Source organism: Populus euphratica, unplaced genomic scaffold (genome assembly GCF_000495115.2).
Source record: "Populus euphratica unplaced genomic scaffold, PopEup_1.0 scaffold577.1, whole genome shotgun sequence".
NCBI lineage: Eukaryota > Viridiplantae > Streptophyta > Magnoliopsida > Malpighiales > Salicaceae > Populus > Populus euphratica.
In genome coordinates, this window is record NW_011500243.1 from 217,199 (window position 1) to 230,616 (window position 13,418).

Sequence of the window (13,418 nt, forward strand, 5' to 3'; positions counted from 1 at the left end):
CCCATTAGGTTTCTAATATATTAATCTAAATATAAATCATAATCCTAAATAAAATTAAATTAAAAATATTTAACTTGTTATTAATTCAAAAAATTGATTAATTTATATTTAAAAATCAAGTACAAGCTCTAGCAACAAGTCATGATTTTCAAAATATTAGAAAAGTCATATATGATTTGACTTAACTTTTTAATGATCAATTTTTAGTGTAACAATTATCCCTTCATCAAGAATGTTCCAATTAAATATTTGAACATAGATTTTGTCTACTCTACCATATTATGTTTGTTTGCAACACCATAGTCATTGATTATTTGAATAAGAATTAAAATATTTTTTAGATTTCATTTCACCTTAAACATAGATTTTTCAATCAATATTATTTTAGAACATATAAAATATTTTTCTTAATTAATCTAGAGTAATGAATCATCTATTGATCACTTAAATACCTTTATATGTTATATCAATATTTGACCATTTGTTACCTTTGATAAATATAATGTATAGTCATGATCAAAGTATAGCATTCTCTATATATAATAACTTGTTAATCTCAAATATAAAAATCACTTATACAATTGACATGTAAATCTTTTCATATACATGGATAATCTTTCTAAATGGAATTTTCATGCAGGTCAATTTAATATATTTGTTATTTAATAAGCATTTACATATTAGTTCCAGATATTTCTCATATCTCAGCTTATAAAAGTAGTTTCTTTTTATAAAAAACAATAACATAATATATATCAATTTCAACAGTTTTAATCAATATTAGTCTTAATAAAATATTGACTATAAATATTTAGAGACAATACTTTGATGTAATAATAATTCTCATAAGTATAACTATTTTATAATTTCTTCTATCAAATATTTTTATCCCAATAAATTTTTATCTTTACTCTATACTCGTTAGTCAAACTTAAATAAATATTAAAATAAATAATATTTTATAAATGACAAAATATATATTTTTTATAAATAAAATTAGTATCATGTAACCATCCAAGCTATATGAGATATTTATTAACAATTTTGCCAACATAACTTAAGAGAGCAGTGTAGAAAGATCTAGAAAAGAGTAGAAGAAGAGAATATGGAGGAGACCAACTAAGGACTATTAAGGAAAAGGTATTTAACTATTTGGTACGATGTATGCAAATTATTTGGTAGGCTTGCCGAAGAGACAATGTTGAACAAGTTAATGTTGAATGTGCTATAAATATGAAAGTTGATACAAATTATAAAGGTGGGAGAGGCGGTGACAATAGTGGTGCAACACATTGACTTAGATATATGTTTTACTTTTAATTTCAAATGTAATTATGGTAGTTAGTAATTATGTTTCACATACTTGTAGAATATGAGTTCGAGAATCATTACTAATACATCATTGAATGAGAAATGAATGAAGATTAGTGTTATTAATAATGTTAACAAGAGGAACATGTCATTCTTCTTCTTTAACGTTAATAATGTGAGTTTGCTTCACACACTCTTATATGCATGATTTACAACCTTCATATATAAATATTAATTTCCATATATTTATTTAGATCAAGATGTCAATTCCATTGACTTTATATATATATATATATCCACACAATCTAATTTGACCAAGACGAGACCAAGACTCAAGCAAAAGACTAGACAAAGACTCAATTAAAGAGATTTCAAGACATGCTAAACCAAATTTAATAATTATACTAAAGTATTTCTCATGAACTTGGCATTTTTTATAGTATAATTTATCATAGGAGGAGAGAAATACGTTTATTTGTAAGGTTTTCTTAGAAAATTCTATCCATTAATAGTCTATAGAGAAATCATTTTTTTATGTTGTTAATGGATAAATAGGTAACTAAAAACCTCAAATTATTTTGATATTACTCTAAAACTCAGCAATTTATGGTCAATAATTAGCAAACACCTATATAAAAAGGGAAGTCTAACTTCCACATTTGGTTAATTCACACGTAAAAACATCCCTTAGGAGTTTAATAGAGTCGGTGGGGATCCTTAAGAATTATTAGAAGGGAGATAACACTAATGTTATTGCACCTGCAACTTATTAGTTAAAATACCTAAATGTCATTATTGCACCCCACTCCATCTAGCCCAGTCCACAAACTGCATTCCACCATAGATATTGTTGGCAAATCGCACACCAACTGTGAAAGCCATTGCAACTGGTGGAACCTGCTTTGCCATGGGTGATCCTTCTACCAGGCGTTCTAGTCCATTGATAATTTGGTAGCGCGTGTTGGATGAAACTGCAAGAAAAACACCTGCACATTGGGGGACAGAGAAGCCAAACTAGCATTTATCAAGACTTAACAGATATGTAACTGCAGCACAGAGAAAAATATGGTGATTTTTGGGAATGCAAAACACCAAACAACAAATAAATTAAGAAGCAGGCTGGAAGAAAGAACAGGTAACTCGATATTCAAGGTGATTTCCTGATAAAAGAGACTACCAGTTAAAAGGCAGGGAATCCTACACAAATTTGCTGGCAGAATCCTCCATTTGTCTAAATATTCTTGCTTGGGCCATGACGGCTATTAGCAAACTCAATTGACATCATCCTCATAGACCTAACTATTGGACTATGAATTATTGTTACTAAGGGTAGATAATTAGTAGAAGAATGTCAGTCTTCAGTGAAGTTTTAAATCTTTCTAGCACTCTACATTTAAAACACATCCTTGCAAGTATTGAAGACATCCATTTGGGACGAGGGTAAATCAGAGCAGATAGGGGATGACGGGAGGGCTTGACAATCATTAAGCAGTAGCAAATGGCAAACAATATCAGAGGGGATGAACATGGTAACAATCATGTGTCTGACACTGAACCTAAGATGGAAGGACCATGAAGCACACAGGAAGTGTTGCAGATTTATTTATATCATATAGCCTGCTCATATTTCTCCCCCTACTAAATTTGGTTCACTACAAATACTAATAACTAGTTATGGTCAGTCAATCACAAAGCATATGTCATGAATTGACAGCAAAAATTAAAGTGCTGAATCAACAAACAGTCAAAACCCTCAAGACAAATTTGATGAGAAATTGCTTGAAGCTGCATAAATTATATATGCAAATATTGCACACAAAACACAACATTCAACCATAGAGTATGAGAAGATACTTGAGCTTGAGACCCAGCCACACAGAATTAGCACTTAGAGGTAATTAAATAATACATGGGGAAAAAATCAACAAATTGAAAGATGAAAACATGTTCGAGATCATATAAGAGAAATGAACTTGACAATCTATGACCAATCTATACAGAAAAATAAAGCATACCCCAAAGAGCTGCACTCTTCAAAAGGGGTGGCACTGGTATGTCTTCTTCTGATTTCTTTATGCTCCTGAAGTATTAAGTATCCCCAATATGATTAAATGCACTTATCCAATTAGCCAATTACAAAAAAAATGCAGAGTATAGTTATACCGTTTTGCAGTCATAATGAGATTTGCAATGCCTTGCCCGATAATACCACATGCAAATCCAACTGATCCATACAGGACACCCTGGAAACAGGAGATGTAGATTATCAGCAATAAATCTGCAAAAGAATCTATTATGACTCCTTTATCACATATGTAGCCTACCTTATAGAAGTATGTACCAATTCTCTGCTGAACAGAAAATCTACATCCTGGCCTTTCAGCTTCAAACACACTGCATTTAGATGATAACTTCAGAGACTCAAATACACTATTTCACCATATTCTAAAGTTGCAAATGAGATCGTCACAAGAATTATTAAAACTACATAATATGTAGTAATAAACAATAATAATATACATGTAGACTAAGATATAACCATGTAATAAACAACAATAATATAAATTAGGACTAAGATATTGCAAATTGATGCAAATTTTCTTTGGAGGAAACAAATCAATACTAACCTACTAGGAAGAGCTCCATATGCATGTTGCAGTCGTCCAAGGAAACCTTTAGATAGAGATGGCTGCCCAATACGTACATATGGTGCCAACATGCCAACCAAAGCAATGTTAACCACTACGCCCACTAAAAGATCTGCAACATACAATTCAAACTCTGCCCAGAAGTCTTTGCCCCTCTTTTGAACTTCCGCAAATGTAGCACAGCAAGAATCAATTACTATCTGCATTGTTTTAAGACATTACTGTTGACTTTATATACATAACGAAAAGGACATTTCAATTCCAAAACCAAATCAAAGATGCCCTCAAACGATTAAACACAGCTCGTCGCTGCATATAAATAAGATAGACCATGAAGGTAGCTGGGAAAACTTTTGACTAATTGTATTCTCCAAAAGATACAAAGCAAAATTCACACCGGCCCAGAGAATAAACTAACCCCTTATCAACTAATTTCCTAATTTGAGTAAGATATCTTATTAAGATGGCCATTTTAACACCTGATCTCTGTTAGGTTGCAAAGATGCAGAAACTTGGACAAACATTCCATATAAAAAAATAAAAAAGCAAACAAGCAAACAAACCTCCGTTCCAATTTTAAAAAGAAAAGATGGATCAGCCAGCATTCTGTTTCGCAGCATTGCACACGACTTGATTGCAAATCCCAAAAGCCCTCCTGCCCCCTAAATTAACAAAACAAACAAACATAAGCAACCAATTACATGGAAAACACAGAATTCTTAACACTTGAAAAAACCATCATCATGGTACCTGCAAATCCAAATACCTAAGTAGAAGCACTTTGCGAATACCAATAGTCTTTGCAGCCTCTAACATGTCAGGAGGAAGACTAGCCCCTCGCGCTTCGGTCTCTTTCATCACTTCTTCAAACTTCATTATTGGTCCAAACTCTTCCTCCCCTTTATCCTCTTCTTCGCCGCCACCGCCGCCGCATCCTCCGTCACCACCACCGCCACCATTACTTGGGAACTTCCCATTTCCTCCATTACCACCGGTCCCACCAAAATCAGTTTTCAACTCACTCCCAATCTCCAAAACTCTAATTTCTCCATCTCCTCCTGCAACAACATTGTGATTGCCACCCTCATTTTTCACTACTGTGGTCGTGAACGCACCTGCTTGCGGCAACTCACCTTGTGAATATGAATGTGACTGCGACATGACCAGAACAAGAAGTCTCTGTTTACTGCCGCTAGAGGCGACATGTCTCCTCCTCCAACTACGGCGAGGAACCATATCCTTTACTGATAAAGACTTGTTGATGGTCATCCCCCTTACAAAGGCATCGTCTTGCAAACTGACAGCTCTTGATAAATCAGAATAAGAAAAACTCGAAGGAAAAGCCGTCATTTTCCTTCCTTTAATTTCAAGATCTCGAAAATCTCTCAGCTAATGAAACCCAGATAGCAAAGTCGACAAATAGTATAATAAACCAGAAGGTAAAGGCAGGAAATGAAGAGGTGGTGGTGGTGGTGGTGCTCGCTGCTGCTAGTGTTTGGTTGGTGGCTAAGTGTTTGAAGGAAGGAATGGAGGTTTATATAAGAAGAAAGGGACGTTAGTTTTCACGTTTCTCTGAGGGCAAACATCTTAAGAAAGGCCACGGTATATAGACTTACATAATTAGGTCAATGAGCTAAATTCATAACGACACTTCCATAATTATTAATTTTAAAACCTATAAAATTAATTAAAAAATATATAAAATAATATAAAATATTCATATTAATTCAAAACAAAATCTCAATTAAATATTCAATCTCTTTTTAGTTTTGATACTGCACCAGCACATCCTCATGGGTTAAATATTTTTAAAAAAATAATTATACATACAAGTTTTATAATATATTTTTATAATTAAAAAATTTATACATATATCTAATTAAATAAGTGAATAAATATATAGATTAATAAATAAATAAATAACCATAAATAATAACAAAAATTAAAACTAAAAAAATCGAGAAACAAATGTAAATCAAGATATTTAATCTCGTAATATGAAAAATTTATCTGTTTATAATTGCTAAATTTATTTATTTAAAAAAAATTTTACTTAATCAATTGATAATAGAAATAGATAAATATATTAAATTAATGGAATAGAATAAAAAGAAAAAAATATTATACAAAGCTACACATATTAGAAATATTATCTGAAAATAAATTTTTTTTATTTTAAAAATAAAGTTCATCTATATAAAGATAAAATAAAAATTATAAATAAATCATGAAAACTTTTTTAAATTAAATGCATAAAAAATAACAAAAAAAATAACTTCAAAAAAATAATCAGATAATCTTGGACTTAGATGACTAAAACCTTTTTTATATGTTTTTTAGCTAGGGTGGATAACATGTTTTTTTTAAGGGAAAAAAAAAAGAGATTTAGATAATGTGTTATCTATATTGTCTATTTTCTGGTCATTGTGGCGGCCGAAAAAACAGAATTGATGGTTTATTTTACTAAAAAACCAAAATTTCAACTTAATTTTTAATCAAAACACTTACAAAATATCATAGGGAACGTAATATACTTATACATGGCTTCAAAAATCCCAAAAAAAATCTCCAAACTTGAAATTAATCTAAAACTAAAAATCTTACTAAGATCGGATTTGTTTTTTTTGATAATTTCGAGGTAAAAAAATCTAATGTGAGCTCCTTTCGTTAAAAGAAATAATTTGCCACCAAATTTAACTATTTTAATAATTAAAATCGATATCAACAGAAAATTTCTCAGTTACTTACAGAAAATCCATCCATAGTGCTACCATTTGCATAGAAAATCTCCACACAATTTAGTTTTTGAATTAATGTTATATACTATACCATTTCAAAAAATATAAAATTCAATAAATTTTATTTTGTTTAGAGTATAAGATATTCTAGATTTACTTTGAAAAATAATAAATAAAAATAAAAATATATTAAAATAATAAATGACTTTAAAGACTGAGTTCTAAGAATCTGATATGAGGAAAAAGTTTTATAATTAGAATTATAAATTGTTTAAAAAAAATAAATTATTAAAGGAAAATACTCCAAATGTGTTTGGTTGGTGAAAAAATAGATAAATTAGGTAATATCATATGAAGATAAGCATTATACTTTGAGTAGGAATTAATTCTAGATATATATTCTACATACGTAGGATTTAAAAATGAAGTATGTAGTTTATGATTTAGTTATAAAATCAAAATATATTTTTTCTAAATTTTATAATTATTTAAAATTATTATAACTAATTCAAAACTCTAAGGAATACTTCAACAATGACTCAAAACCCTCACAGTAAGTTTAAAAATTAAATAAGATATATATATATATATACATATATGTTAATTATGGCTCATTAAAAGAAGATATATATATATAAAATAAAAAAATATTTCTTAAACATTTTAAAACATCGTATTTATAATTTTATTGAAGAATTCATTCACCTCATTTATCTTAAACCCGTGTGTGTTTGTGATGTCACATTCAAGCACATACAAACACCCACCCGTACACACAAAGAAAATGAACACCCATTTACCAAGCAGTGTGAGTGGGGCATACAAACACCCCCCCATACAAACACTCCTTTTCCAAGCAGCTTGTTGCTCCGGGGCGTAAGGCGCTGCTCGCCTTCTTTCGAATTTCGGTTTGAGTCCCAGTGGGAGTAGCTTCGGTTCGAGTCCCAGTGGGAGTGGGGTTGGTAAGTGGTGTCCTTTCTGGTTCTGCTGGCTCCTTGCTATATGGTACGCCTGTCACCCCCGCGGTGCCTAACCTGTTCACTGAGGCTTGCAGGATGTCCAATGGACCGTGGGATTAGTCGTGGTGCGCGTAAGCTAGCCCGGACACCCACGTACATCAAAAAAGAAAAAGAAAATGAACACCGTGAGTTTGTCAAGTCTTTATATAGTTTGAAACTAGCTCCTAACAATAATATAAAAGTTTCGTAAGGTTATTTTAACAAATAAGTTTAAAAATCAATAAAATTGATATATATATATATATATATATATATAAACATAAATAAGAATTATGTCATTATATGTTTCTATATGAATGACATATTAATTTTTCACAACAACAAATATTTAGTTAAGTTTATCAAGAAAATAATAATAAATTTGAGAAAAGAAAAGGATCATTATACCTTTAAGTACTTGTTGTTTTCTTTTTATGTTTTCAGGTATTTGAGTATTATATATTTTGTAATATAGATTATATCTCATAAAAATATGATGCATGACATTTTATTTATAAAGAAATCTAGTAACCTTATAAATAAATAAAAATATAACATTGTCTTATGAAAAATATCATATGTATTATTACAAAAAAAAAATAGAAATTTATTCAATCAAGTTTATACTTTATTTCTTTAAGTCTAGAATTATAATTCTATGTTGTAATTATATTCTAGTCCTTAATCTATGAAATTTATTTATAATCAAGTAATAATTATTAATTATCTTAATTTAATTTATGACTATTGGTTTTTATACGTGTGTGATCCTTTAGATTTTCTAATATGTTGGCTCAAGTACTATTTACAATCCTAAATAAAATTAGATTAAATAAATTAAATAATTTAATTTATTATCAATTTAAAAAATTGATTGATTTATATTTAAAAATTAAGTACAATATCTAATAATGTGTTATTATTATCTAAATATTAGAAAAGGTCATAAATAATTTTGATTTAACATTTTAATGATAAGTTTTTCAGTGTAATTATTATCCCTTCATTAAAAATATTCTGATTTAGACAACATAATATGAAGTGTGTTTGCCATATCAAATTACATTTATTATCAACACCATAGTAAATGATTTTTTAAATAAGATTTAAAATTTGTTTTCAAATCTTATTTTACTTTGCGCAAGAATTCTAAAATTAATACTATTTAAAAAGTAATAGAAAACTTCTCTAATTCACCTAAGATGATGACTCTTCTCTTGATCACTCAAATACTTTCATATAATTTTTATTATATCTAATATCTCTCTATTTATTACCCTTGATTAGAATAACATATGTTTAATATCAAATATAATATTCTTCATATAAGATAACTTAGTCATTTCATGTTTAAGGATTATTTACATAATTATCATGTGAGCATCTCCATAGACAAATGATTTTTTCATATTAAATTCTTATGCAGGTTAGTTCAGTATATATATCATCTGACAAGTATCAACATATTGGTTCTAGATATCTATCATATCTTAACTTATAAGAACAACTATTTTTTTTATAAGAAAAAAAAACATAATATGTTTTAGTATTAACGGTTTTAATTAGTGTTTAGTGTTAATAGAGCATCGACCAGGAATATTTAAGAACAATATTTTGATATAATAAAAACCTCATAATTATAATAACTTTATAATTTTCTTTACAAAATCTTTTTGGCCCAAGAACTTTATATATACTCTAGACTTATTAATTAAACATAAAAAATATTAAAGATAAATTTTTTTTTATAGATAAATATGTTTTCCATGAACCAACTGATTGGCTTCTTAATATATATATATATATATATATATATTAACAATCTCTTATTTGCTTTAAACCTAATCACTCAACCATTTAATATCATATTGCTTTATATGATTATCATGCTTCTATTGGAATGGTGACTTAGTAAAATGAATTTACAATATTCTTTTTAGTTGGAACTTGTTTTATTTTAATATTTTTTATTTTATGATTCTCTAATCAAATGAAGTCACTTAAATATATATTTGGATCATTGATAAGATTTTAAATTATTATTATAATCAAACAAAGAGATGTAATCAGCTTTAGTTATAAAATTTATTATGATGTCTTAGTTAGAACTTTTCTAATCACATTACCTTTAAAGTAAAAACATTATAGTCTTTTATTTAAAAAATTTTTAACCTACATAATCATCATTTACAGTTAAAATATATCCCAATTGAAATTTTTTATTTTTAATATCTGATTGAAAATTAATATCTAAACAACTTTTAATTTTTTATATATAATAAAAAAATATTTCTTAAAAAATTTAAAACATCTCTTATTTAAAAATTTATTCCATCCCCCCCCCCCCCCCCCCAACACACACACACACCAAGACACGCACACTGCTATCACAAACAGGCACCAAGGTTTATTTCTGGCTAGAATAGAATAACCACAGGTAGAGAGAATGGTTACTCTTACTTTGTAATTCATAAACAAGTTATATTGCTATTGCTATTATTATTATTATTTATTTTAAAAGTGTTTTTTCTGTTTGACAAAAGAGCAGCTAGGAATCGTTTTTCAACTAGCACTCTATTATATAAGGTAGATTTTATTTTATTTTAAAGAAAAAAAATAGAGCGTGTTGATCGTCGAAATATCATAGTGTTAGCGAGGATTCATAGAACTCGGAACATGTCTTTAGCAGTACCAGCTTGGCAACATTCAAGGAATTCTTTTGAGCCAATGGGATGCTTTTGGAATCACATGCAGCCAAATCTCCCTTGTTGTCATTTGTATGGACCATATTTCAGCTTATATTTCCGCTACGCATCTACTCAGTTATATTCCATGTCTTCTTTAATGCCCTGTCATTTCTGGCAAATAGTATGGCCATTGCCATGTTCCATCTTCAAAATCATTTGCAGTTTGTTTAACCAAGAGGAAAGTGTTTTTTTTTTAAATTATTTTTAAATTTTTATGTGTTTATTTGTTATTATAAAAATTGATTAATAAAAAATGAAAATAAAAAGAGAAAAGGTAAAGGGTTTTGTGCAATTATTTTATATGAAGTTGCAGATAGTATCTGTAATTTTTATGTTGTAAATAAAAATTAAAACGTAAGAGTGGTAGATTATATATATATGACTCACGTGTCCCGAATTATTAAATTATGATAAATCTCCAAATATGTTTTCCACTGTATCAGCTTTTTTTTGTCATTGTGCTAGAAAACTAAAAGCTCTTATTTTACGCAAGGATGATGGAGGATGCACCATTGCAAGGAAGATGCGTGATTCAGTGGGTGACGGCAGTCTCTTTTGAAGAACGAAGGGGTCAAGCTCACCACACGAGCGCAGTGAGCACAGACTTGAAGAAAAGTATATCAAATCAATTGGTCAAGTTTACGACTACACTGTTATTATTATTATTATTATTATTATTATTATTATTATTATTATTGAAATTAAAGTTTAAATCTATAACATTTAAAAAATTGAAGGGTTTTTTTTTATGATGATGCTTTACTATTCATATTAACATTAAAAAAATTAATATATTTTTTAATCCATATAATAACAACACTGTGTCGTGAATCAATTGGTTTGTGCATGGAACCAAGGTGACAGGTTGCGGGTTTAATGCTAGTACGTGCAACATTTTCATTCAAACAACCTGTGTTTTTATTTTAAAAAAATGACAATAAAAGAAAATAAAGTAAGGTTTTCTTAAATATTATTATAGATTTTTATTTTAATATTTTTTTTTAATTACTATCTATTTAATATGAAAATAATAATAAATTCTTCATGAAAAATCAATTTAGATGATTTTTTTATTCTTAGAATTTTTTCTAAAAATTCATCGCAGCTCAGATCTTGTTTTGATTTTCAGCTTTCATGTGGAGTTATAGAAGTCAAGACGATAATAACACTAAAGTTAGCATCAGCAACAAAAGATTCAACAATGGGGATCAATATTCCATGGTAAGATATTAGTTAATCCTAGCCAAGTTGATGTTTTCGGAATGCTCGAACATTATTCTTACAAGAGCATCTTTTTACCAATGAAATACACGACTTTGAAGGGGAAAAAATCTACCATACAATGGTTTTCACGCGAGAATGTGTTATTCATGGGTGTAGAGTTTTTAATGTTCGGAGATATGATAATAGTTATATTTTAAAATATAACTATTATCATATCTCCGAACATTAAAAACTCTACACCCATGAATAACACATTCTCGCGTGAAAACCATTGTATGGTAGATTTTTTCCCCTTCAAAGTCGTGTATTTCATTGGTAAAAAGATGCTCTTGTAAGAATAATGTTCGAGCATTCCGAAAACATCAACTTGGCTAGGATTAACTAATATCTTACCATGGAATATTGATCCCCATTGTTGAATCTTTTGTTGCTGATGCTAACTTTAGTGTTATTATCGTCTTGACTTCTATAACTCCACATGAAAGCTGAAAATCAAAACAAGATCTGAGCTGCGATGAATTTTTAGATAGATTTTAAATTCTTTATTTTTGCTATATTATGAACTTTAAAATTGAATTTTAAGCTCTATATAAAAGTTTTAATTTTACATTTTAGATTTTTATAAAGCTAAAAAGAAGCTTAAAAACAAGATGTTTAGCTCTAATTATAATCTAAAAACCGAATATTGTTCCAAATCACCTCTTCTAGTTTATATCCTCTCTTTATGTTTGTGATCCTCTATATTTTTTATGGTGTTCTTCCATTTTAATCTTATTCTTACTCTTTTTTAATAGGTCCCAGGCATCTCTTTTTAGCTAAATCATGGCCCTCTATTTCCTATAATTAATCCCAGTCATCCATCTCCTTATATTATCCTAATTAAGTTGTTTTTTTTTTTTAATCTTATGTTGGCAGTTGTACCTACTCTATAAAGGCTAGCATTTTTTTTTTTGGCTATTGTGTTCAGCTGGTGTAGGAGACAGATGGGGGCTTATTTGGCTTTATATTCAATTTGTTTTTTTAAAAAAGAAAAGGAAATCGAGCAAAGAAGTATTGACTTCGACAACAAAGGTGCTAATTTGTGGCAGCAGCTATAAGATATAAAGAGATGGTTTTTGGGCATGTTTTTGCAGCAACAAAAGAGGTTAAAAAAAGTAGAATTTATGATGGGATAACATACTAGTTTTGAAGCATGAGCATGGAAGAGTGTCTTTTAGCAGTGTGTTTGCAACTAAAATAAAGGAGCAAAAAGGTGTTTCTTTTCATCACTAGCTTGGAGCACAAAGGTTGTATTTTATGGCAGCTTGTACCATATATATATATATATACACACATATAAAAAATGTGTTGGAAGAGGATTTGTTGGGTGCATTTTCTGCTAGAATGAAGGACAAAAGGTTATGGTTTTCGACCTCTTTTACTAGCATGAACTTAAAGGCCAAGATGTTTTCTTTTTGGACTTAATTTCATCGAGAAAAGCTCGTGAGGAGGGGTCAAAATTAACTAGGGTTTCTCAAATATTCGGTATAAGCCAGAAAAACATTATTTTTTTTTTATTTCGATTTTTTAGTGTTTTATGAAATGATTAAAAATTATAAGATGATCCCAAATTGTATTGGAAACTCATTTTTCAATACAAATATTTTAATTTAAAAAAATTACAAGAAAACTTATCAAAAAATAATTAAAATAAAGTTTTAATAAAAACTCGTTAAAAGATTAAAAATCAAGAAATGGTCGATAATTGAGAAT

General features: G+C 28.8%; 1 protein-coding gene across 1 annotated transcript; it reads right to left on the bottom strand.

The window, feature by feature from the left end:
• Positions 1 to 1,914: 1,914 nt before the first annotated feature.
• LOC105112595 (uncharacterized) lies at positions 1,915 to 5,581 on the bottom strand. Its single transcript, XM_011008330.1, has 7 exons — positions 4,710 to 5,581; positions 4,523 to 4,621; positions 3,939 to 4,159; positions 3,636 to 3,705; positions 3,475 to 3,554; positions 3,327 to 3,391; positions 1,915 to 2,297 (listed from the first exon to the last, which is right to left on the bottom strand). The coding sequence occupies exons 1-7, from the start codon at positions 5,307 to 5,309 to the stop codon at positions 2,104 to 2,106; spliced, it is 1,329 nt and encodes a 442-aa protein (XP_011006632.1). The 5' UTR covers positions 5,310 to 5,581; the 3' UTR covers positions 1,915 to 2,103.
• Between the last annotated feature and the right edge of the window lie 7,837 nt (positions 5,582 to 13,418).